Source organism: Cottoperca gobio, chromosome 8 (genome assembly GCF_900634415.1).
Source record: "Cottoperca gobio chromosome 8, fCotGob3.1, whole genome shotgun sequence".
Taxonomy (NCBI): domain Eukaryota; kingdom Metazoa; phylum Chordata; class Actinopteri; order Perciformes; family Bovichtidae; genus Cottoperca; species Cottoperca gobio.
The window spans coordinates 8,559,619-8,585,179 of NC_041362.1; the positions used below are offsets into that span (position 1 = coordinate 8,559,619).

Sequence of the window (25,561 nt, forward strand, 5' to 3'; positions counted from 1 at the left end):
TGTACCATCTGCTGAGGGGAACATTTATTTAGCTGCTAAATGCTCCACGAAGGTCAGACACCAGCTGTGTCTGTGTTGGTGCTGAGCAGGTAGTGTACAGTCGGTTTTAAGAGCTTTTTCACAACAACAACAACAAGGTTGCTTGGATTTAAAAACTAAACAAGTGCAGTGAGTGAACTAAAACAGTTAAGTTGTGGGACAGACAGGTAAACAATGAGCAACAACTCACTATAAAGATCTGTAGAGCAGAGCTGCAGATTCAGGCGACCGCTTTGAACGTTGTTATTTGACACATTATTAAAATATATATAGATTACAGCTGCTTTAAAGTTTCAGCATCTTTTGCCCCATCTGGCTAATCAATGACGTCACAGTAGTCGGTTGTCCTCAGTTTTCAAAGATAAACATACCTGCTATGACATCACTGAATGGGGCGTGGCCCTAACATTTCAATCCATACACAGCAGTGCATGGATCCCCCCCCCCCCACAGTAACAATGAACAAATGTGATTTAGCTGATCACATACATTGCTGTAAAATGTCAAATGAGTTGCTTTCTACAGTTTCTTACTGCCATCATTACTACATATCAAATTACAAGCTAAAAAAAAAAAACATTCTTTCAAAAGCAGTAGAAGACAGTCAAATACACAATCATCTCACAAAAGTCACAACTTTATTGCACCTTTAGTTAACTATAGTGTGGTAAGAGCCACTTTCAGTATGAAAGGTATCTTCCCTGGTCAGAAAAAGTGGTGCAAAATATAGAGCCGTCAATGCAAACATGTGGACCGTCCGTTCACACTGGTAAATGTTCCTCTCCGTCAGTTTGAGAGTCACACCCTCTGTCGATTTCACAGCCGACAAACACGTCCTATGGAAATTAGACCGTCGTAGTCTCTTGTACTGTACACACACACACACTACAGTGACATGGGGGAGGCCTTGCATGAAGACATCCAACTCTCTTTACACACAAATGAGCTAACACATTTGCAGATAATTTCTCAAGTCAACATCCACCAACTGATTGAGTATTAGTAGCACATTAAAGATCTGTGTCTTTTCTTCTTTAAATTATTTATAACATTAAATCCTATACTTTTTTTTTTTTAATAGCCAATTCAAGGCAACATCTCTAGAATGAAAAGAAATGCGTGGGCAAATCTTTACAGCGTTGGGAGGGAAATGGGTAGCACAAGATGGACTGTACAGGCTTCTACGCTGGCAAAGCATTTTTGTTATAACGCTAGTTTCTCTACGCATCTGTGTCAGGATTGGTGCAAGATGATCCCATGGTTTCCACACCTGAAATACTTTGTATAAAACAATTTCTACAGGATGTACAGGATGCAAAACAATTGTGGTTCTACTCCGATATGAAACGGGGGGGAGGGGTCTGATCAGAGATGAAGATGAGATACAGGTTGTCTGGGTTCCTGAGACTTGGCCCAGTTTCTAGGTGACCAGCATGAGCATCAGAAAATTGCATAGAGATATAAGATACAAGGGGGAAATAAATTATTAGCATGTGGCAGTCCCATTATAACACAGTGCCTCAAGTATAAAATGTAACCCCTTTTATTTCAGGACATTGGTGAAGAACAGTCTGTGAAAAGGTCAAATCTCCACACAGAGCTTCTGAACGCTGGGCTGACGACCGTTCCTGCCAACAACCCCAATTTCTATTCCGCAACATGCACGTTGCACTACGAGTTGTCGGAAAACAATAACATCCAGATAAACAGGAGGTGTGGTGATATTTATAGCATCCAATACATTGTTCTTCAAAGTCAACACGACCACAAACGGTATTCTGCAGAGCATTTTTCTGTGGCCCGAAAATGTATCCACATTAAATCTAAAATGAGCGGGAAGGAGCAAAAAAAAAAAAAAAAAAAAAAAAAAAAGAAGGTATATAACCAAAAGCTAGAACAACTAAAAACAAAATTCACCTTTCGTAAATCTTTTGAACCGATTTAGACATGCATATTTAGAAAGTAGTGGCAATTTTAGAGCTCAATTTTACCAACAATATGCAGGCAAAATATGGTCCTTAAAAACAAGCCACGTGGCACAGACACGGCAGCAAAAATAAAATGTCGGCCGATAAAGGTATAAAACAGGAAAATCATAAAAATCTAAAATGATATATAAGTTTCTAATTAATAAAGAATTTTGGATCTTTGTAATTTGGTATAGAATACTTCCAGGAGAAGGTTTAAAAATGTCCAACTAACTGAGCCCTTATGTCTGCAAAAGCATGCTCTGAGACAATTTCCAATACAAGACAAGAACAATACCTACCCGTCCCAAATATGGTCATTTCATAGTAGCTCAAGATTGTTGGGTTTTAATAACAAAGGCTATAAAAAGGAGGCCAAAATATTCCTTTTCATATTCATTTTCCATGAAGGTGTAGGGGTTTCTGTTACATCCTGCATGCATAGAAAGGCTTGAGCCACTCACTGTTGTATTTGGATTAAAAGGGGATTTGTCATTACTGAAGCCAACATTTCAGGTTTGTTTAAAATTGAGATTGAGACTTGTCAAGGTAGTCTGTGCTGCGTTTGAAATTAACTCATCTAATTCAGGAATTTGGGTCTCAACACAAGACAGAGAGATTAAAAAACAAGTGAGAGGAAAAAAGGGTACAGAAGTTTGGTATACAGTATTGTTGTCTTGATATCCAGTCAGCATGACCTCAACAGCAAATCTGGACTCTCAGCGACGGACTCCAAAACCTCTCTTCCCTCCTGGTGTTACAGACCACTTGCTCCGCCTGTCCTGGATCTTCTGGAAGATGCTGCTGCCACTTCTCCACTTCTCTCTTTTATAGTTTTTCATTTTCTTCACCTGTTAATTCGTACAAAAAGAAAGAAGAAAAACAGGAGATGTTGAAGACGAGGGACAGCAATACTGAGCCTTGAGATTAGCAGATTTAAAATGATATTATTAGTCATTTCTCATTTTTATTCCCCCCCCCCCTCACCTTTCCCCTGTCAAAGTCTTCATCCCACTCGTCGATCACAGTGTCACACATGGCGTTGCGGACATCATCGGCAGCATCTCTACTAATAGCGGAGACCTCTCCATCCCAACTGAGGACTAGATAAGACAAACAAAAGCTATAAAAATGCATGCATATATAAATATAAATAAATAAACGTATTTTGCTTCAAATTAAAGTATTATCAATACAAAAGGATCAGATTTACACCCCGTGTCTCACCGTTGGCTCCATAGGCCTTATCTGTGGCGTTCTTGAGCAGCTCCTCTACCACCCCGCTTGTCTTTTTCCCGTCCCAGGCTACAGGAGCAGCACGGGTCGGGGCGTCTCCCGACTCTTCTCCATCAGCCGCTGGCGCCTGGCTGCGTTTGTAGCCGTCCTTCACATGGCTGTCCCACACTACCACCGTGGCTGGATGTAAGAGAAATAAGAATAAAATAAAAAAGACAAAATCAGCCACGCTCTCTTAGTATACATGTGAAATGACTGGTCACACAGATGAAAGGCTGTAGTGGTGCAGTTTCTCCCTGTGCTCTAAAATCAATATAGAGTGTATTGTACGTTCTGTGTTGGCATGGAAACGAGATTGCATATTTCTCACTGCAGTACACATCGTATGAATGCCTGCTGCTTGAACAGAACACGTGCGCTCGCATACCTGCGCTTTGTCTACTTATTTTGCCGTTCTCCGTCGTGTTCTTGCTGGAAGGGGGTTCTACTTCTTCGGCCTCGTCGTTCTGTCCGTTGGAGCAGCGCCGGCTCTCCTCCCACATTCTCACCTCTTCTTTTAGCCTCTTCTTCTTCTTCACCTTTAATTTCTTTTTCAACATTAGCATTTCTCCTGTATCATTCTGAATGACTGCGGCCTTCACCTCAGAAGTGCTGTTGGGAGGGAAGAGCAAGTTCAGTGAGTTTATTGCACGCTGGCTGCATGAACTCAACTAGTTGTTATAGAAAGTTACGTTCCTTTTCTTCCAAAATGATGGCCTTAAATTTAACTTCAGGCAGCACTTTTTGAACAGAAATTAAAAATATTGGGAAACAAAACACACACACACACACACACACACACACACACACACACACACACACACACACACACACACACACACACACACACACACACACACACACACACACACACACACACACACACACACACACACACACACACACACACACACACACACACACACACACACACACACACACTATTGATTTTACTATCTGCTGCAATGAATGATCTTCCTCAGCCAATTTCTTAATTTAGAAATGAGTTCAATACTAATGATGATATTGGAAGGATTCTTTAAACTGATAGAGTTAAGAGGGGGGGGGGGGGGATTGAAAGGGGAAAAAGAAGAGGAGAGAACGGGAGAAGAGGAGGAAGGAAGCAAAGATTTGTGTGTGTTTGGCTTTGGACTGAAACAATCCTTCACTTGAACCCACCTCTCTGGTGCAGAGCACGCTGAAGTTTCATCCTGCAGAGCCTCGTCCAGCTGCATCTTCTTTTTCTTCTTCTTCTTCTTCTTCTTCAACAACTTTACAGAGTCCCTTCCCTGTTCTTCCTGATTTGACTCGCAAAGCGTTGGGGTTTTGGCAGCTAACTGAGGCTTTTGTTCAGACTGTTCTGTATCTGGATGGGATGTAAGACTCCACATGCCACCCTGGCACCAATCCTCTTCCTGGCTTGATGTGTCCAGGTGAGACGGGACGCACTCCCTCTCCTTAGCTTCCTCTCCATCTTCATGCTCCTTCTTTCGCTTTTTCTTTTTCTTCTTTCGCTTCTTCTCGCTGGCTGATTCCACGGGGTCGGCTTGCGTCACTGTAGCTGCGGATGCCGCTGGCTCTGCGTCGCCCTCCACCTCAGAATGCCGCCGCTTCTTTTTCTTCTTCTTCTTTTGGTTGACCTTGGGAGCTGTAGCGCTGTCGAGGTCTGGTTCTTGGACCAAGGAGCTGAGGTTGTTGGAAGACTTGGGGCTCTTTGGGCCGGCACTGTGAAGCCCGTTTGTTTTAAGAGAAAGGCTGGCGTTTGTTTTTTGAGGTGTGGAGAGAAGGGACTGTTTCTGAGGGCTCTGCTGTTTGAAGCATCCACTTGAGTGGGCAAAAGGCGATGAGTGGACTTTAGGTGAATGGAATGGACCAGCTCTGGGAAGAGAACGAGAGAAGACTTTGGGATTCACTCCGCCAATATTTTTGACTGACAAATCTGCATTTCTTGTGCATTTCTAAATGTGATGTGGGGTTCAGAGTTCATACCTGTGAGTAGGTGAGGCAAAGGTGAGGGGGTTAAGTTGATTTTGATGCGTGGGGTCACTGGACAGCTGGCGTGGCAAAGGGGGCAGAGCATCAATGCTGCTCGGTCTCCGGCTGCGAGCCTGCAGTTATCGACATAAATAAAAACTTGGTGGTCTAAAAAAAATAGCCATGAATGTGACAAAAATAAGGAAGAGAATCAAAATAAGGAAGAGGAAGATTAAAGGGATGGCAGGAAAAGATGGAGGGAGGGAAAATAAGAGGAAAGGGTATGGCAGAGAAGAATTAGAAATGGTTAGAAAAAAAGAACAAACTAAAGGAAAAGAAGACAAACTCTAAACAAATGCTATCAGGTGGTTGATTAGACAAGCTAGAGAAATAACATGTTACATACAGCAGAACATAAACTAGGAAGGAAGAGTTTACTTGCCTTTATAAAAACTACTTATTGAAATCAATGCTCAAATTTGGGATAGCAGTGTAGATTGAGTCAACAGGAAACCAAGGTATCATGAGCTTTCACTAAGACAGGAGGTGGTGCTGCTGCTGTGGATGGGAATGAAGTTCACCTTCTTGGCTGACAGGGCCAGTTTCTTGGCAGGTGGAGGCGACATGGCGCTGGTGGCTTCAGACGTGATGTTGTTGAGTGCCGGGGGTTTTATTTTCGCCGTCTTCTGCTCCTCTGTGCTCTGAGAGCGCTCCACGCTCTTGGCCGGAGACGCCAGGCCATTGGAGCCTTTCCGCGGGGTGGAGGGAGTCTCTCCTACTGGCGCACTTTTGGTACCCACGGAATCCTGGACGGAAACAAAAGCAATCACAGGCTCCTGGTTATGCATCTCCTTAGTGTCCATAGTAAAGATCTGTTGCAATGTCTGAGCCATTTTAAACACTATTCCATATACAGTTTGCAGTATGCATTGTGTGCTCATTTAATAAACTTATTACATTATAGCTCAAACAAGTCAAGTAATCAGTAAATCAGCAAGATTTTAAAAACTTTGTTTTATGTTATGGTAAACTGAATATCTCTGGGTTCTTCAACATTATATTCAAATAGCTTGTATGCAAAGCACTCCTCTATATGTCCACACAATGCGTTTTTAGATCACAATAAGAATGTTAATCTAGTTTTGCCGATACAAATACTCTTTTGCACATGATGTGCCAATCTAAATGACATTATCTCATCTAATGTTTGTCTTTGCTTTTCCACTGCAAGTATTACCTTCGAGTCAGATGTGTCGGCAGAGGAAGAGTCAGACAAAGACTTAAATGAGGTAGACGCTGACATGCCTCTGCCCTCCCCGCCTTGCTTTTTATCTCCCTCCGTCCTGCTGACCCCGTTGTTGAAAGGGGTCGGCGTGCTGCTGCGGGACTGCACTTGGCTCTGCGGAGACGGCTTCTTCAGCTTCTTGAAAGGCTCCTCGATAACCGTGGGTCCACCGGGCAGCTTCGGTGGGCCGTTGGAGGACGACGACCAGTTGGAAAGTCTGGGCATCGGCTGAGAGCTCACACCGTTCCTGGAAATGGGCAGGCCCAAACCGCCATCCATAGACTGGATCTTGCGCAGTTGTGCAGGCTCAAGTTTCTAAAAAGGAGGAGTATTGTATTTAGAAACTGCAGCCCATATCAAGTCCACATGTCAAAGCGTGAGCCAGGTGTCATCTCGTCTCATACCTTTGTGACCTGCGGGGACGAGAGAGGCCCGTTCAGGTTGGCCCTCTTTATCTGTTCTGATGACACACTGTTCTTCCCAGGATGCAACATCGCCTGCTTGGTGGTCTGTCCATCTGCATTCTTCTTGGTTTCAGGGATCCTTTAATATACAAATAAAAAAAAGAGCTCTGGTTTATTTAATTCTATATCCAGACAACCCCTCCTTTGATCTTCTGCAGCCCTGCAGTGTCTTACCTCAGGTAGAAAAGCACGTAAGCTTGCTGGTTCAAGACCACTTTGATGTTACTCGAGTGAACCATTGAATCATTCATTTGGTACCATTGCCCGTTGCTTGCCTAAGAGGAAACAAGGAAGAGATACAACTTTAAAATGAAGCATGCTGCAAAATGTATTGATTGAATCTTTATTTATTTACAGTTAAAATATGTATTTTTTTAAAGTTCAAAAACAAAAAGCAAAAGAGCACAAAATACTGAAACATTCAGGCTTAGTTAAAGCAGTGAGAGGCAGGCAAATGGCCGGTTTCCTTTCAGATCAGATTAGAATTGATATGCCCACCACTATAAATCGATACACTACTGCAGTTGTTGATAGGACGATATATATATATACCATGAGACGATAGGAATTTGTTAACCGTCAGATTTTGCTATACAGTTTATAGTGAGGTAGTTTTCTTTGTAATTTTGCAGATTAATAGGAAGAACTGCTTTTTGGCACAACTGGACTCATAGGATTGCTGTGACTGATGTTTCCAGGTATTAAAGTCTGGATTAGCCAAAGACAGACTGCTTATTTCAACTGTTTATCCATTGAATTCCCAAGAAATATATTAGATTTTCTTATATCTCGATATTTTTGTATAAAATAAAATGATACAAAATAACATATACCATGATAGAAGATTCTTTAGAGCTAGAATTTCAAAAAAAAAAAAAAGGTTTTAGGTACAAAGTTATGCAACTGAAGTCATACAATATTAGAAAGAAATACTAACGTTACAGCGTAATGTTACTTCTCTCATGAGCAGTGTAGTTCAAAGCGGTTACAAACAAAACAAGTTTCAAAACAATAAAGTTTTGCTTTTATAGCAATTAAATATTGTTATTCGCCATTTCTATTCCTTATTCTGTATGTTTTTGCCTCATTGCTGTAATATGAATCCACCAGGTATGACGGTAGGACATTTTAAGTAATTTGTTGGTTAAGACATTTAATTTGAGCCTTATTTGCCTTTATTATGTTCCTTTTTTTGTTTTTATTTGACTGTATTGTCTGTTAATTGTCCTGCATCTGTTGAATCATGTCATGTGTTTTCCCCTCAGATGTTGCATTTGCTCAGCTCACCTTGACATAGCAGTAGTAGTGGCCAGCGTGACAACTGTAGCCAGAGTGCACCAGAACAGCATAGAGGCCGTACATAATGGGATCGCCTGAGTTCTGAGACATGTAGGGGCGGATGTTCAGAAATTCTGGGTAACCAACATCCTGGGGAGAAGAAAAGAAGAAGAACAGAAATATGAGCTCACTGAGAAATGAGACGGCTCTTTCAAAAAACAGCCAAGAGTGCGAGGAGTCTTTGTTAACCTTTGTTATTTTTCCTCCGCTGAAGTTGGCGAACCTCTTCAGGGAAACAGTCAGTACGTTAGACGTCCGATGGATTGTAAAGCGCTTGGTCGCTGGCACTTTCTTTTTACACCTGCAGAGAAGAAGAAAAAAAAAGAAAGTCACGATACAAAAAGGATGTCTAATGTGGATAAACTAAAAATCTATTAGTTAAATGCCATTAGATGCTGTCAGACGTCACTTACTTGGCACACATGTAGGCATTCTCTCCACAGAGTACGTCTGGTTTAACAAACAGTTCCAGGGCTCGCACAATGTTTGCTGCTTGCTGAAAGTAAAAAAAAAAAAAAACAGAATATACATGGTGTTACTGAGGAAAGTAAAAAAATATATATTTTAATGGAAATAAAGGTTATATTGAGATCTTGTGTAACATACCCGAATCTCCACAGCGATGTCGAGGTAAGGGTCATACGTGTCCGACACACTTTTACAAATAGAGCATTTCACTGAAAGAAAACATTAAAAACAAATGTGACTCTTGTGCACTCGTTCCAAAGAAATACATTTTAATGCAACAGGTTGATCAGTGATTACTGGAATATTTCACACACGCCTTTGTTCTAATCCCTGTGAACTCAAACCAACGGCCTCAGACTCTCAGGTCAAACGCCTTTAAATGCTCTCTTCTCAATAGTTGCATTTCAGATCCGACTGTATGTCTTACAATTTTACAAGTTGCTGCCTAATATGAAGTTACTGCATCTTAACAAATGTATGAATAAACTTAAGTGCCCTAATCAGCAGGACATTTGGTTAAATTCTATTTAATATCTGAAATTTGGAGAGTGGAGAGACGGGGCTAATGGATCAATACCAAAAGAATCACATGTGGACATTCATAAAGAGTAAACAGCTCGAGAGGCAATATTTTTCCAATTTCTCTTTCTGTGGAAATAAAAAGTCAATACCTCTTGACCTGAGGTAACCTCCAAAGATCTGGTGAACCAGCGTCGTGGCCTGGGTCTGCCTGTCAAGCCTACAGAGAGGAAGAAAAACATAATCAAAAACAGATTCCATATAATAACCAGGCATCCATCCGTTTTCTGCCGCTTATCCGGGGCAGGGCCGCGGTGTCAGCGGGCTAATAAGTTAGTGGAGATGGGTGAAGGTCTTAGTGACAGCAAGCTCACCTCCCAGGTTTAGCTCCACTAGGAGGCCCCAGTAGTAAAAGGAAGTAAATACATTTAAAAAAAAAAAACATACTTTTAAGAAAAAAAGAATAAAGCCTTACTTAGGGTAGCCATTGAGACATGCTTTCTGCATGGCATCGATGGTGTACCGCAAAAATTCATGGGCATCCTCTTGGCTTCCAAAGCGAAAATGTCTGGCAATTTCTGTGGGAGACAAAAGAGCATCTTAGCTTTGTGCTAATTTTATGCTTCCAACCCTGAATGCATTAACAAAATTAAAGTGTTTGGGGGAAATGATTCATGCGTTAGCCACTAGACTTGCTGAAACAGTTCAGAATAGATGTTGCAATATTTTTAACGGGCCAGTAGTTGCCCATATTTTTCATATTTGAAATAGGTCGCAGACGTGATAATAAAAAAGGACAGCAGAGCAGCTAGAGGAAACATTAATAATCCTTTCATCAGCAAACATTTGTATTCTCTAAAAATAGGTTTCTGCAAAACAACAGAGAAGACGCTCAATAACAGACGTGCTCTAATTCATAACCTGACAACTTCCTGCCAGAATTAAAGGATGCAAAAGAGTTTTTATTTATTTAAATGATGGCAACTAGACCATCTTTACTCCCAAAACCATTTGAAGTATTATAGAGTAGCAGGTTGCAAGTATTCAAGATGTTTACGCATGGCAATGAAGCACATGCACATATCATGAAGTAATAATCAATGAAGATTATTTATTTAAATATGTTGTAAAGTTTAAAGAGTACACTTTACTGGCTACTTACAGCTACTATAAAAAGGTTAGTTCCTCATGTATCTCAGACATGCAGTTCAATGACCTCATAAGCAGCTTACAGCCTTCAGCAGACTGACGTCTCATCTAAAAGCCTCACATTAGAGATAATGTACAGTTATTTCCTGATGGAAAAAGAGCTGGTAGAATTATGTGGTCACCACCACATTCCTGGCATAGCATCGCTGCGCATTTATGACAATGAGTCACCCCTGAGTGGGAAAGAGGAATAAGACACCATGCTCTAATGACCTGTTCAGGGCACTTCTCACCGATGGGGGAGACCACATCGTGAAGATGTGAACTCTGTGAGCTTAAGATTGGGTGGTTGTGGTTTTATTTTGATTGTGAGGCAGCGGCTGCGAGATCCAGGGGCGATTTCAGGATCAGTTGCTGTAAGCGCTTTCGATTTTAGTGTGATGACATTGCGCTACATTTGTATTTTTTGGAGGGTAGGGGGGCACGCTGAGCAAGGGGCACAGATGTTGAATTTTCATTGTATGCATTTGCATTGTTCTAGCTTTGGAGGGACATTTCTAACGGTGGGGGGGGTTGACCACCAGCGAGATGGATGTAAAGGGAAACCATAAAAACCCATACAGTGCATCTCCAAGTCCTGATTGAAAAGGAGGGGAAAAGGTGGACTGCACATATTTGTGCTAAAGCTGCTCCTCTCAGCCCGCAGTCACAAGGAGACAGAGAGGGCATCGGGGAGGGGGGGGGGGGGGGGGGGGGGGGGGGGGGTGAAGGGGGAGGGGGAGATGGAAAAAGAGGCACAGGAGGTGGAGACATGATTGCAGCAGCACATAAGGAAGTAGCGGGGCAGGTAGGGAGGGAGGGCTTCTGTGAGATTACAGCACAGTCCCTCACAATGTCAAGGTGCAACTCACACCTCATCTCTACTCTACATGGTGTTCATTGACAGCCTGCAGTCTCACCGCTCTGTTTTTTTTTTTGCACTGCAGTTACTGGCTGCTGTCATACGGGACACTGTGGCCAGTGTTGAGTCATCACGCCTGTGACGGTACTAAACCAAAAACCTGGTGTCAGTGACTCCTGACAACACTTACCTGGAGACTAGCGTGTGCACAAACCGCTCAGACATAATCACACAGTGTTAGGGGGGGGAAACCGGGGGCTTACTTTTCAGGTCTCTGATGAAGGAGACAGGCTTGATGGCATTGCCTGTGTTGGCAAAGGCTTGGATGATATGGTTCTGCATTATACAGATCATACAAAAGCCTGACTGGTGACCTGAAACACAGACAACAACATGATTAATGTACAGAAATGTGAAGTGCGACAGGATTCAGAAAAACATTGTTCATAACAAATGTAATGTAAACCATATAAAACTATACTGCTAATGTCATCACAGTGGTCTTTGTGGCTCCTTCACATAGGAAGTTAAAAACTCACATAAAAACATATAGGATTAAAAAATGTTAAAGTCTGAATTGAGTTAATGGTATTAGCATTGTTATGGCTGTGGGGTCTCTACCAAGCAGGTTGTCCCTCATTACAAATATGGGCAAATTAAATTGTGACATTTTATCTCAATGTCTTCGTCACCTGTAATACCAAAACACAATATGTATGGTGAAATGAAAACTCAAGGCTGTGCATCTGCAGCCCGGTTGCACTGGTCTGGTGCTATTTTACATTTTAATCCACAACGCTTAAGAAGTCAGCCAGTCTTTGTTGTCTTGGCTTGTTAAAAAGGTTAAGCCCGTAAATCACAGACTTTCAGAGCCTGAATAAAACTTAGTGTGAACTAAGTGGGCAAATTGAGCAGCTGTTTTTGTTTGTCTTCTTCAGCTGCTTTGGCTTGCATTCCACAGTGACATTCAGCCACATGTGGCCGCACATAAGGCCGCAAAAGTGGGGTTAGAATCGTTTGCAAAACTTAAAAACTACGTGGGTTTAAATATAAGTGAAAGTGCCCAGAGTCTGGCAGCATTGAAGAGCATGATTCAAATACTCACAGGCACGGCTGTGCTCCTTTGAGAGTAAGTAGTTGGCAAGTGGTGGGGTGTAGGTGAGACACTGCACTGTGGAGTTGAGGAAGCAGGTGTTCCCTAGGTTGTGGAGACCGGCTCCCACCCTGTACACGCGCTCCCATTTAAGGGTAAGCTTGTTCCATGGAAAGAGCATCTTCTGTGGGCCAGGGATCCCATCGCTCTGGCCCCCAACTAAGTTCTCTGAGACTGAAGGAGGAGTGCAGTCAGATTTGTGACATTATCGGAACAGTAATACAGAAAGTGAGCTTTTATGGCTTGTGCCAAAAAGGCGAATATGGAAAATGTCAAACAATCAGAAATGTTCAGTTCAATTTGAGAGCTTACCTTGCCTCTTTATTTGGGCAGGCTCTGTGGCCTTCTGGCCCGTAGCGCCCTCATTCCGGGGATTGAGGATCACATACTTGTTCTTCAGGCTGTCCAGTTGATATGAGAAACCTTTGCTTGCGGGCTCAAACTCAATCTTCTGCAAGAGGACCTTCTTGGCCGAAGAGGCCAACAGTTTGTTGAGGTCACCCTCATCACCCGTCTCCTTTCGACCAGGTTTTAATGCCTCCTTGAGTTTATCCACTATCGGCATTGTTGGAACATCACTGAAGAGAAAGTTGGATGTCATAAATTGTTCACAGAACCAATTCACTAGGCCCACAAAAGATCAAAAAAGCACCTCACAGTAACTTTACTGTCTTTTTTTTTTTTACAATGCCACAGTGTTGGGACCAGAAACTGTCACTTTGGCAGTGTTAATGGCCCTCTGAGCTCAACAGGACCTAAAGTAAACCTTCAGTTGAGCAAATGAATGTTGAATTTATCTCTCACATAATCACTTAAGTGCTCAATAACGCCCCCTCCAGGCCACATATTCTGACGTGGATCCACAAGAGATATAAGGACTGAATGCATCCGAGGAGCCAGCTCGGTCTTGGCAGCTGTCCCCACGGTTATGCAAGACAGCAGACGTTGGTACGGAGGGTGGCGGAGAGTGTATGAGATAGGGGGAGGACAAGCATGAGCGCACATGAGGTGTAAACAGTTGCTGTTAACGGCCATTTACTTTGCCTGCATCAATGTTTCTATTGTTATCTTCAACCAATTGGCATGTTTTTCAATTCAATTTGTCATCTAGACTATCAGTGGTATTTGAGCTATACATTTGGACTAAAAGATAACAGTTAAAACAGTTGCATTGGTTTTCTGCCATCCCTTTGAATACAGTGTAGCTGAGTGCAGTAAAAGGAGCATTTGACTGTAGATAACAATAACTGTCTCCCAGAGACAGCCCCGTGAATGACTTCTCACGTGTTTCCTACAAAAAGGCAGCAAGCCGGCAAAATGTGTTCAATGCTGACCGAGGAGCGTTCAGTCTCCTATTGCCTCAATTTACTCAGGATGCAGCCGAGGTTCCCTTAACACAACACATCGTCCTAAAAGAGGGAAAGCATTACATCATGTAGATGTTACAGTACGACACTGACACCAAAGGCATGGAGCACCATGATAATCGTGCTCATCAGAGTGGGCATTGACGTCATGAAGAGGGAAGGAGGGCTGAACATGCATTGTATGCACAAGGGCACGCTGACCTTCACGTGCGCCTGACACAACTAAAAACTACACGGCCCACAGGGACTCCGCTAACTGCAGTGATGCAACTGCAAGACCAGGCAGCAGTATTGATACACTGACCACTACACAGGTGTTTAATCCTGTTATTATGTCACGACAATTAGCAATTATATTTGATCTCACTTTCTGCATGCGAGACTGTGGCTAGACTGACCGCCACATCCTTGTAAGAATACAACCACCACCAATAATTACGTCAAATCACCGTATGTACTGAAAAAATGACATTTTAAGAGTTTGTATTGAGGTACTCTCTAGCCAAGCAACTGCTGTGTGTTTAATATGTAATTACCTCCCAATATGAAACTATTGTCTGCTTGCCTTAGATTTTGGAGGTATTCCTCACTCTGACATGCTTAGATACATAATAAAATACATATAATAATGCAATCACAGACCAATTTTCAGCAAAAGAATACTATTAGAAAAATGCAATTTTTTTACTTAAATGTAGTTTCTGACAAAATACAGATAATATTAATCAGCGTAAAAATGCACTAGCACATCATATATTAGGACCAATACATAGAAATGGTTTGGGGGAAAAACATTGACAAAGTGGAGTTCACGGAGCCCAACAAATGTTCATTTGAGGGAAATTAGGGCGTCCCAACTCTGAATATTCCAAAAAGTGTGCAAAAATGCATTTAGTTTTAACAGCTGCATTGTAAGTCTCTGATATACAAAATATATTTGATTGGCCACCCAAATAAATGTGCCATTTTTTTCCTGCATTCATATAAAGTCCATGTTGAAATAGGTTACTAGATAAGTCTGACAGAATGCTATATTTGTGGGCAAACTTAATTAAAGACTAAATATTTTTGAAAAAAAGACTGATTAGAAGTTATCTTATCGAAATATAATGCTGTGTTGCAATTTGTCAACATATGAGACACAATTATTTTATTTTTTTAATGCATTTAGAACAACCTCTCTGCAGGAGCCAACATGTATCAATAAAACATAGCTACCCACCCACGTTAGAGAGAAAATAACTGGATAGACTATTAAATATTTTGCTATAGACATTTTTTAAGTAGAAAAAGCTTCTCAAATGTGAGGATTCTTTTGTTTTTAACCAGTTTCACTATTTTCTGACATTTTACAGACAAACGTTTAAACCAATTGAGAATAATTAGAACATTAAAACATGTATAAAATAGTGTTAGTTGCAAGCCTAAGACTAATGTTACGATTTTAATTGTGCCTATTATATTATCGTAAAACAGATAAATGAGTTTCATTTAGATGAGCGATACGTGACGCCTTCAATGGCTTTCTAAAGTATTGTAATCACGACTGATGAAAACACAAGTAAACAAAGTATACCATGCAAATAGACATGTCAACGTTTTAAGATACACAATTAGCCCAGATATAGAGAACAGATGGAGTTTACATAACGGTTCATTTATTAAAAAGAAATTAAAGGTATAACTTTATTTGACAATTTACTTAATTAACGCAATAGTGTTGCTGTCACAAATAAAGCTGATGGACCAGTTAATGCTTAAATGACAATGACAAAGAACAGACAATGAAAAGCAAAACATTATAATAGTAACCAATAAGCACCTCAAATCCACTCGTGGTCTAAAAATGCGAACGATGGACTTTACAGGGAGCACCTGAAGGCAACACAGCTACTGCTGTCACTTCTAAAACCCCTCCATAGTTATTGCTTCATTAGACAACTACTTAGCTGCCCGATTTCACGGATTTTCAGTTCTCCTGGTTCGCAATTATCGTTATACACTCCACTAGCAGGGCAGCCTCAGTACACCAGCTGGAGTCAACTCATCATAGCATAAATGCTAAGTTGCTAACATCGACCACAGCTAACGGTAATGTCGACCTGAACGGTCTCAAGTTTTTAAACAAAACGTCGACATTACTTTGATATGTATTTAAATCCTTCTATGTTTAATTATTGGCCGTTTACTGATGCCCGATGAATCGTTTTCTGTCTTTTTACACTTGACAGTAGCAGCAGCAAATTAGCCAGCGAGCTAACTTAACGTGGCGAGAGCCTCCCTCAATGTTGCAATGTGGGTTAGCATCTCAGCGTCCAGGTGGCTAACAATCCCCAGCCGCCACATACAGCCGGTTTGTTTAACTTTATCATCTTGGAAATTTATGCTAACACATAATACGTATATCCAAAAGGCGTTTGTTATCTCACCTTTCGTTCAATCGTCCAAAAACGTTAACAGTAGAGCGGTCTGCTTCCTCAGCTGTAGCTTTTGGTTCTGGTATTTTCGCCCATGCTGCATTATCAGAGGGCGGTGACAACAATGATTGACAAGGATGAAAGGCCAATCGGTGAATAGGTCACGCAGTAGCTGAAAGGCTCAGCCAATCAGCGCTTAAACTGACGCAGCGCTGTCGGGAGCGAGCCCCACGTGACTTCCAGCCAGCGCTGTTTACCATTGAAGCTATCGGCGCGATACATGTTAACAATTTGTAATGTAATGTAACAACAAAGAGCGCCAATAAATCCTAGGTTGTGGTTTTATGCTGCAGTTATGTGAGGCTTGAATTACTGTTTCCAAGAGAAGCTGCCTCTCGCTCACATTAAAATCCCTCGAGGAATGAAGTCGCTTCTCTAGTGTCAATTTCCCTAGTGCTACTGATTTTACTAAATATTTCATTATCGTAAAATGCCCGCAGATTTAATCCATATAAAAAGGTACACAGACTTGTAATTTGACTAATAAATCCAACAGTAACAGTGCTATATAGTTAACTTTTAATATTATTTTGATAATTAGCGACACATCTGTGCACATAGATGGGCTCGTGAAGAAAAGTCTGAATGTCACATTTTGTTGTCTCCACTAAGCGGCAGTAGATTGCTGTTAAAATATCTAGCCTACTGTAACTACTGACCCTGTCTCTATTAAGTATGTTAAATACTGATTTAAGAAACTGAAAATTATACATGGTACATAAGTTTATTTTGATGTTTTTTTTCTGTTGCCTGCTGTATGAATTCTACCTCCCTAGAACAAAAGTGAAGTCCTGTTCTCTATACCATGTGTGCCAGTTACTAGTTAGATTTGTGTCACTTAAAACAGAGTATGTTTATTGTGTGTACATAACTAGCAAATGAAGCCACTCTGATTCTTTGATTAATTTAAATTCTTTGGAATTAATTATCATTGAATGCTGGAGTCTTGTCGATGTGAATACATTGCCCATTCATGTGAAAATAACCAGTGCAAAACAACAAAACAGGGTTTGGCATTTAATATAATAGTCACAATGTACAGTATTGTTTCAGCTGGACATGCATGCAAAAATAATCTCAAACGTCTCATGTGAAACCAGCACAAGACATCATACTTGACTACAGTATCAAATGAAGAATCTTTTTCAATTTTCTCAACACTTTTATAGTCATATCAAAGGCTCTGCAAGTAAATGGATGATTGATTACAATATGTTCTTTAACCACTGTCCTAAAGGATGAGCCAGTCAGACAGCGGACAATTAAGGCCTACAATTTGACCTTTAATGCACATAAAATGTGTGTTGTCATATAACCTTCTTAAATAAAAATATGCTTGTACACTAAAGCATTACAAAGAGAAGAGCTGTAATATAAAAAAAAAATACAAAATAAAAGGATTCAATCCTCTTTTTCATTAGAGACAATATGACTGCTGTGACAATTGTGTTCAAAGTGCATTCTTCTTTATTCAGGATTAATTAAAGAAAAACTATTAGCAAATGCACTGATTGTATTCACTCGAAACAGGTGTGTCACACCTGGGGGAAAAAAACAAACAAAAAAAACAGAGGGGAAGAGTTTTGCATTTTCAGCAAAAGAAAGAATCTGAAGCAGGACAGGAAAGAGGTGGCACTTGTTCCTTGTGATAGCGCTGCTGTCACAAATCAGGGCGCCAATTGCCAGCTAATGTTATTTATGAACACACACAGATTCACAGAATTGATACACTTTGAGTTATAGGTATGTATGTATGTATGGCATTATAGAATTATAGTTCACGTTAAACAATACCTTTGGTTTAAAAAAAAAAAAAAAAGTAGTGAATGAATTGCTCAAGAACAAAAATGCTATGAATATGGAATTGTAATGATTATCCCTTTATTTCAGCTGAGGGAGAAGTGGTTTATGAAGAAGTGCTTTCGATTTTAGGGGCAGAAGTGTCTGAAAGTGCTGAATCATGACTGACTGTTGATTAAAAACATAATGAGTCCTGTAAATAAAAACAACTTCACCACAGAGAGCACAACCCCAATGGCTTTCTTAAGAAGAAAAAAAAAAAACTGTATTTGACTGCATTTGTATCTTAGTATATCTTAGACATCCTCAGACTATTGGACAGTGGTGGAATTAAGGGTCTTCGATGTCCATGAATTCTTTTTTGGGCGGTGCTGCCGCTCTGTACCAGGCACAAGAGTCATCACTCCTCTTGATACAAGCAAAGTGTTTGGCCTGCCTTCCGTTGACCTTCTGTTCAATCAACCAGTCCGTCCACAGGCACTCAGTCGGGCTGTTCAACACGCAGGGGATGGAGGTGCAGCGGGTGATCTGAGGATCGGAAAAGGAAAAAATCGGGGATTAAATTTACAAGTCTTGCAACTCCACACCAAAACAGACTATTCCACCAATGTTGTGCAATGATCACTGCCATGTGCAATATTCACTTTTACAACTTTTATCAACGACTGTGTACTTATAGTACTGTTACTCTATTTAATTATTGTGTACTCGACAATTTACTTTCTTGATCTTTTGCTGTAACAACGTCAATTTCCTCATTGTGGGACTAATAAAGGATTTCTCATTCTGAACTCTGCGTCTTTCAAGATTTTAGTTTGTGGTCATTTTCTACCTTGCAATCACAGCCCATTTCATAGCGCTGAGTCAGGCTCTTCTTCTGGGTGTCACTCAGGGCATCCCAGGGCTCAAGGAAGTCACACAGTGTGATATGCATCGTCCCATCAGTCTCCAGTTTGCCTTCAGGAGGAAGAAAAATACATATAAAAAAAAACTAACACAAAGACGTATCAAGGAACAATATTTATTATATTTAATACTGTGAGATTTGAAATGTGGTAAAAGTCGTACCTGTGATGAGATACTCCTTGCCATTATTCTCCAGATTCACTCCACACACTGCAGAAGTGGGAGCGGTGTAGATGGCATCAATATCGTTGGCGGGACCTTTGAACATCTGACAATTCAAACAGAGCAAAGAACATTTAGATTCATATTGGAATTGAGTTTATACACCAACATGAAAACGATAGCTTTATCGCACGTACCTTCATTTGTTTGATGTCATACTTGATACGCTTGATGGGGTTTCCATAGATGTCATTGCCAACGTCAACCTCCTGCTCTCCAACTACCTTTGCCCTGATAACTAGAAAGAGACAACACATTTACATTCATTGCATCTGAAGACAAAGTTTCAAAGTCAAACACTATTGTCATGTTAAAACAGAACAGAATCTGGGTCTGTCTGTATCTGATCTAAGCCCTGCCCAGGTTTGGCATGCTGGAGTCGGCCACAACACATTGCTGTGGCTTGGATCTGAGGAGTTTGCATGTGCCAGGTGCTGGGAAGACAGAGGCAACATGAGTGTTTCATCAGCTGCAATCAGAGGGAGGAATGTGTGCTGCCTGCTCCCAGGCTCCTGGGCCGACACAGGAGGAAGCCAGTCAGCAATCTTTGAAAAGCTGAACTAGAATGCTCCCCTACGCCCCCAGTCCTCTCTGCCGGCCTGCCTCTCTGTCTGGATAGAGGTGCTGACATGCAAATCAGCCCCTCTTCCTTTCGTGTGCAGCCTTTCATTTTCTCTCTCTCTCTCTCTCTCTCTCTCTCTCTTTCTCTCTCTCTCTCTCTCTCTCTCTCTCTCTCACACTCTGAAGTTCCAACTCCCAGATTCAGAGAGGTTGGGATGTGGGAAAAAAAAAGAAATCCAACAGTTCAAGTGGAAAAATATTATCAGAGCCATACGGATGAGCCTTTGAGCTCAAAAACTGAGTATTCAACACAAAAATATGACACAGTCACTGCTTCCGTCATGCGAATCCAAACGCTGAAGTACAGTATAGCATTGATCATATGCCACCTGAATACCTGTGGATTACTGGCATCTCATGCACATGCACATGCACATGCACATGACTACTACACTTACAAAGTCATACAGTTAATGTTTAACAGATGTTCTCTCCGAAGTCGCAGTTTAAGTCCTTGCCTTCTCAAGGTGGCAGCTACTGACTGCCTCAGACCATCACCCGCCTGCTTCCTTACCAAATAAGATCAAGCCTTTTCATTTACTTTTTATATAACGGGGTATGAAGCTGCGAGCCACATGTGCCCTAATTCCATGACAATAGAGGCTTAGAGAATATCTCCTTTTAAGGGTCTAAAGAGTCGACCCTTAAAAAAAAGAAAAACAGGGGGAAAAGGAGAGTGTGTGCGCAGATGGAGAGAGTGATGGAGTGATGAGGGTGGTTGCATTCACGAGGCAGGGGAACAGAGGAGAGAACGGACATGATTAGCAGTCACGCTGCAGAAGTAGCCTAACATTGTCTTGTGTGTACAGGGAGAAGCCCTTTCAAAAGCACTACGGTCACAAACATCCAAGTTGACAGGGAGAAGAGGAGGCAGAGAGCAGAACAGAGAGAGAGGGAGGATTTAGTTTTATAGCCAGGAAAATGTGCAAAACACTGAGCTGTGCAAGTTGCGTGCTGCCGTGAGGCAGCAGATATCCTGACAAACACAGCTGTACGCACGACAAATACGATTTAGAATGACACTGCACCGAATGATAATCTACACAAGTGAAGAAGGCTTTGGCTTACAAATCACAAAAGTTGAGGATTTCTGCTTTAAAAACTACTTTGTGATGGTGATGGTTATTTAAATTGAATTCAACGTGCCCAAAATAGACCAATTATAATAAGAGGTTTTGCTACCATTCATTATTTGCATAACATACCGATTCTAGGATCATAAAAATTCAAAACAAGCTCCGATACCCATTTTACTGAAGCCCTAATACATGAATTATTGTCTGTTGTAATTATTGTTCCTGAAGTGAAATTCATTCAGACCTCATTTCCTGCACTGACATACAGTGTATACATCATTCGCACACGACCTGATGATGTTTTCTGGAACGGGCTGACCAAGCCCTATAAAAATCATGAGTTTCAGAAAACTGGGGACTAAGAAGCATCTAATTAGCTAGTTACTAAAACAATAAACACATTATTTTGCATGTAGTATTGTGGTGATGGGAGCGCTTTAAAAAACAAAGAGGAAAAAGAGAAGAAGAAAGCAAATGCATGTCATGTAATTGCAGAGCCTGTACATCCTTCAGAGAAACCACAAAGTGGTGAGACTTTGAATGAGAAACACTAAACTACAAATTCAAACCGACTCCTCTGCTGAACCTCCACAAGGACACATGGGTTTAAAATCACCATTATCCTTTTGTTTACTTAAAAAAAAAAAATAGTTTAAAACCTGTCATCATTCCATCAGTGCCCAAATAGGCTGATAGTTTGTGTTTCTGGCACCACATATGTACTTTTTGAATTTGAATTTTTCTCTTTCTATCTTCCATTTGTGGATTGCACAGGATGACGCTGATGTACAAAATGTTTACGTGCAGTATCCTAAAAAAAATGAGTTGGTCGGAAATAAAATAGTCGAATCAAAGTGTTTTTTTGCTTCAGTGAGCACATTAAAATGAACCTGCCGGACAGATCGATGCAATGCATTATGACCGGTGATGCTGGAGTGTAAAGCAGATGTTGTGAGAGCATGCACACAGTCTATCTGGTTTTAATGGCAGCGCTGTTTACACAGCTTGCAGCTCAGGGCCGTGTTCATACCGGAAGTCGCGTTAGAAAACTGGCGTTCTTTCAAGATCTCAAATGATTTCCTTTTCCTTGTTCACAAAAGCGACGCAGGTACACTCTACAAATCACAGAGAATTGCGAAACAAACTGCAAATACATAATGGACGCAGCATATGACGGCACAGCATTCCTCTGCCTCAGCCAAGGACCCAAGGGATGGATTTCAATTTATGGAGGAAATATTTTTTTGTTCCTGCTCTGTCTTTTTTTTTTACAAGACAAATGGAATTACATGTTTACAACTATAGCGGACCTGCTGGTATTCTGTTTTGGTTTACTCCAGTATATGTAGAGAGAAATGAGCCAGGCTCTAGTAAAATACTGAAATCTGAGGTCAACTAGGGGCAGTGGTGGAAACTAACCAGTTGAAACTAGTTTGATCAGACTTTAAAATTAATGGTTGAACTCTTCAAACTACTCATTGGAGGAAAAATACAACAGAAGTTGCAAGGGACCTAATGCTGCAATAATTGCACACAAATGTGTAGTTTCTGCAAACTTTGACTGCACTTCCTCATTTTTAAAGTTTCACTTGAGACACTATAACAAAGTTTGCAAGCTACTTCTTGAGTAATTTTCCATACACTCCCAGAAACAGACGTCTGTGCAACTTAAGTAATACTTTCACTTCAGTAAACTGTCTGACAGTAAGTAAGGTTTCCTCAAGGCAATGTCTTACTGTGCAGAAGCGACATGGAAATACCATATGTTTTAACATACTAATACTGTAGTTATTCCAAAAAGAACTTTGATTCATCATAACACAAATGCCAGTCACCTACAGTTCAGACGATAGTAGACGAGAAACAAACAACAATTAAAACGGAAGGAAAAAGCCTACAAAACAAAAAGGCAGAGCTGGCAATGTACCAGCGCAACAAAGCATCTCATCATTTTGCAAAGTCGTCCACCCATTCATTTTCTATGTAGCAGCCGCAGTGACTTTACATGTAAATAACATCACGAGAACCTTTTAGCCAGAAAGGCTGATCTCCTTGACAAAGTGATAGTTTATGTCAGTAGGAGGGTCTATTCATGGTGCTGAAGAAGGAGCAGGGTGGTGAAGGTCATGTTAGGACCTGACCTCAGGAAATTAAACCAATCAGTCTGGAAGTGTAGAAGACTATCAGCACATTAGTTTAGGGTTAAATAAAATAAAAAAACCACAGCCCTGTGCCTTCTACCTGAAAGCCTGCATCTAGAACTGATTTTAAATGAATCACCTTAAACTGTGGAGTGATAAGGATAATGTACAATTTCTTAAAATAATAACAACAATTATTATGAGAATGAATATTATCTATCTTCTATGTCAAAATAAGAGAGTTGTATTTATTATTAAGTGCATTTGCCATTTGTTACGCAAGTTATAAGTTACGTTTAGAAAAAGTAAAAATATATCATATGCAATTAATTCAGTCTGTTTCATTATAAAAAGAAGACTATTGGAAGAAAACTATTTTTTTATTATTATTTTTAGTAGTAGTAGCAGTAGTAGTAGCAGTCTACTACCCTATACCCTTCGATACTGTAATATTTGTAACAAGAAATAGTACTTAAATCTAAGTTAAATGTCCTCTTAGTTAACGTTCTTCACTCTCCAAGTGTCTTACAAAACTCCAAGTTTCTACCTTGCTGCATTCGAGAAGCAGCAACTTTGAAATTCTCGACGAGAAAGGTAAAAGGAACTGCTGAAAAGTCTATTTCTTTCCTTTACAGTAAACTCTCCCGCAGGATAATGTGGTTTCTTCACCCTCCAGAGCCATGGAATCCAATGCTAAAGAGAAACCTTTGAATAAGTCAGCTTCTGTATACATACCACACACTCAGCCAGCTCACAACCAAGAAAAAAGACCCACAGCAAACCACCAATTTAAATAGCTACACAAGCTGGTCACTGTTGAGACTCTCGTTAGCTTAAGGCCTGTGTTGATGCAGCAACAAGCAGTTTTCTGTAATAGTTCAAACATAAGACGGAAAGGATCCACATGACCTTTGAGAAAGAGCAAATGAAATTGCCATTTAGTAGTAATTAAGGAAGTGCAACATAAACCGCTCAACCTTTGAGTTGAGGATGGTAGGGGTAATTTATGGTTGCATGATACTAATGAGCCTTTATCCACAGTTTAAATCACCAGGATGAAATATTACCATGTCTGTGATTCTCTTATGAAACATAAACTCCACAAGTGATAGTTACAGGGGTACCTTTGCACATTCCTTAGACAATTTTGCACAAAACTATCACTACATGTATTTATCCTATTTGCATTGTAATGTTCATATATTCTAGATTGTTGCAATACTTGCTTTTATTGACAATTTCATTTTCTCTTACTATGTTAATGTTATGTACCAACACACTTTAGCAAATTCCTTGTTTGTGAAAACCTACTTGTTAATAAACCGGAATCTGATTATAGTATAAATAACAATTAAAACTCGAGAACGTCGATAAGGATGTGGTAAAAATGCTTTTGTAAGCAAATGCTGTAAAAAAAAAAACTTTGCAAATATTTTACATTTGGTGCCTTCAATATACTGTAGATCAAAACGTTGGCTAAACAATAGTTGGCAAATGAGACAAAGTGCATTTCTGTCACTATCAAGACTGAAGAATATCAACAGATGATTAGAGAGAGAAAGAGGGAAAAGAGAGGAGGGCAGTGGAAAGAAAGATTGAGAGACAGAAAATTCCATCTTCCTCCTCCCCCTGTAATTGTAAACACAAGAGTAGGGAAAGTTTCCCTCTCAGCATTTACAGCTTCTTCGTCAGAAACAAATTAAATCCTCATATATTCAAACAAATAATGACCAAATGCTGAATCATATTCATTCATTTGACTTAGTGGATCAACTTACCGACGTCTGAGTTGCAAAACGCCTGCTGAGGATGCGCAGGGGAGCAGCTGCAGGCTTCTGCTATTTCTTCCACTCGCCACAGAAACAGGATGGCCAGAGTGACAAAACATCCGTTCGCCGTCCAGATCATCTTAGAAAACTTAATTTAAAAGAGGTGTGGGGGGGGGTAAAAAATAAAAAAAATGTGAAGGAACAGTTGAGCAGTCCGGACGGTTTAATGGAGATGCACCAGCAATGTCCCCAGCTTCACGTGAATAACAGACGGTCCACTTGTCAGAGTATGATATGCACAAGGCATGAGAGGGAGTTCATTCCTGTTGAAGACTGCACTCAGACACAGAGACTTCCTCCTCCAAATCTGTTTTCCACTACCGTCAGGAGCAGCCGCATTTTATTACTGCAGGCGGGCGGCAGACTCCTCCCCTGCTGAGGGCTCAGCCAGTGAGCTGCAGCCGCACTGTGGAGGTCAGGGGCTCCCAAAGTTTTCACACCCATCCGCAAACCCCGTCACCTTCTGTCACAATAGCTAATGTCGCATGACGAGGTGGATGATTGTGTGTGTGAGACTCACCCTCAGCCACACACACTTTCATCTTTGTGAGCAGAAAATCTATTTTGTGGTTTTGTCATCCCGACATGGT

General features: G+C 40.8%; 2 protein-coding genes across 3 annotated transcripts; both read right to left on the reverse strand.

Moving 5' to 3' along the window:
* Positions 1-660: 660 nt before the first annotated feature.
* Positions 661-16,469, reverse strand: usp36 (ubiquitin specific peptidase 36). 2 transcript variants are annotated; one of them, XM_029437759.1, is made up of 20 exons: positions 16,329-16,469; positions 12,845-13,110; positions 12,485-12,706; positions 11,643-11,753; positions 9,805-9,907; positions 9,482-9,549; positions 8,949-9,019; positions 8,756-8,838; positions 8,532-8,643; positions 8,292-8,432; positions 7,179-7,279; positions 6,945-7,083; positions 6,493-6,855; positions 5,837-6,061; positions 5,272-5,389; positions 4,461-5,166; positions 3,670-3,893; positions 3,234-3,422; positions 2,994-3,109; positions 661-2,857 (listed from the first exon to the last, which is right to left on the reverse strand). In XM_029437759.1, the coding sequence occupies exons 2-20, from the start codon at positions 13,095-13,097 to the stop codon at positions 2,726-2,728; spliced, it is 3,477 nt and encodes a 1,158-aa protein (XP_029293619.1). In that variant the 5' UTR covers positions 13,098-13,110; positions 16,329-16,469; the 3' UTR covers positions 661-2,725. The 2 variants fall into 2 exon arrangements, with proteins under 2 accessions (XP_029293619.1, XP_029293620.1); XM_029437760.1 differs by having other exon boundaries at positions 4,461-5,159; positions 5,271-5,389.
* Positions 16,470-17,380: 911 nt separating this feature from the next.
* On the reverse strand, positions 17,381-25,297 carry timp2b (TIMP metallopeptidase inhibitor 2b). Its single transcript, XM_029438274.1, has 5 exons — positions 24,921-25,297; positions 19,442-19,542; positions 19,245-19,350; positions 19,009-19,133; positions 17,381-18,704 (listed from the first exon to the last, which is right to left on the reverse strand). Exons 1-5 carry the CDS (start codon positions 25,048-25,050, stop codon positions 18,507-18,509), a joined length of 660 nt encoding a protein of 219 aa, XP_029294134.1. The 5' UTR covers positions 25,051-25,297; the 3' UTR covers positions 17,381-18,506.
* Between the last annotated feature and the right edge of the window lie 264 nt (positions 25,298-25,561).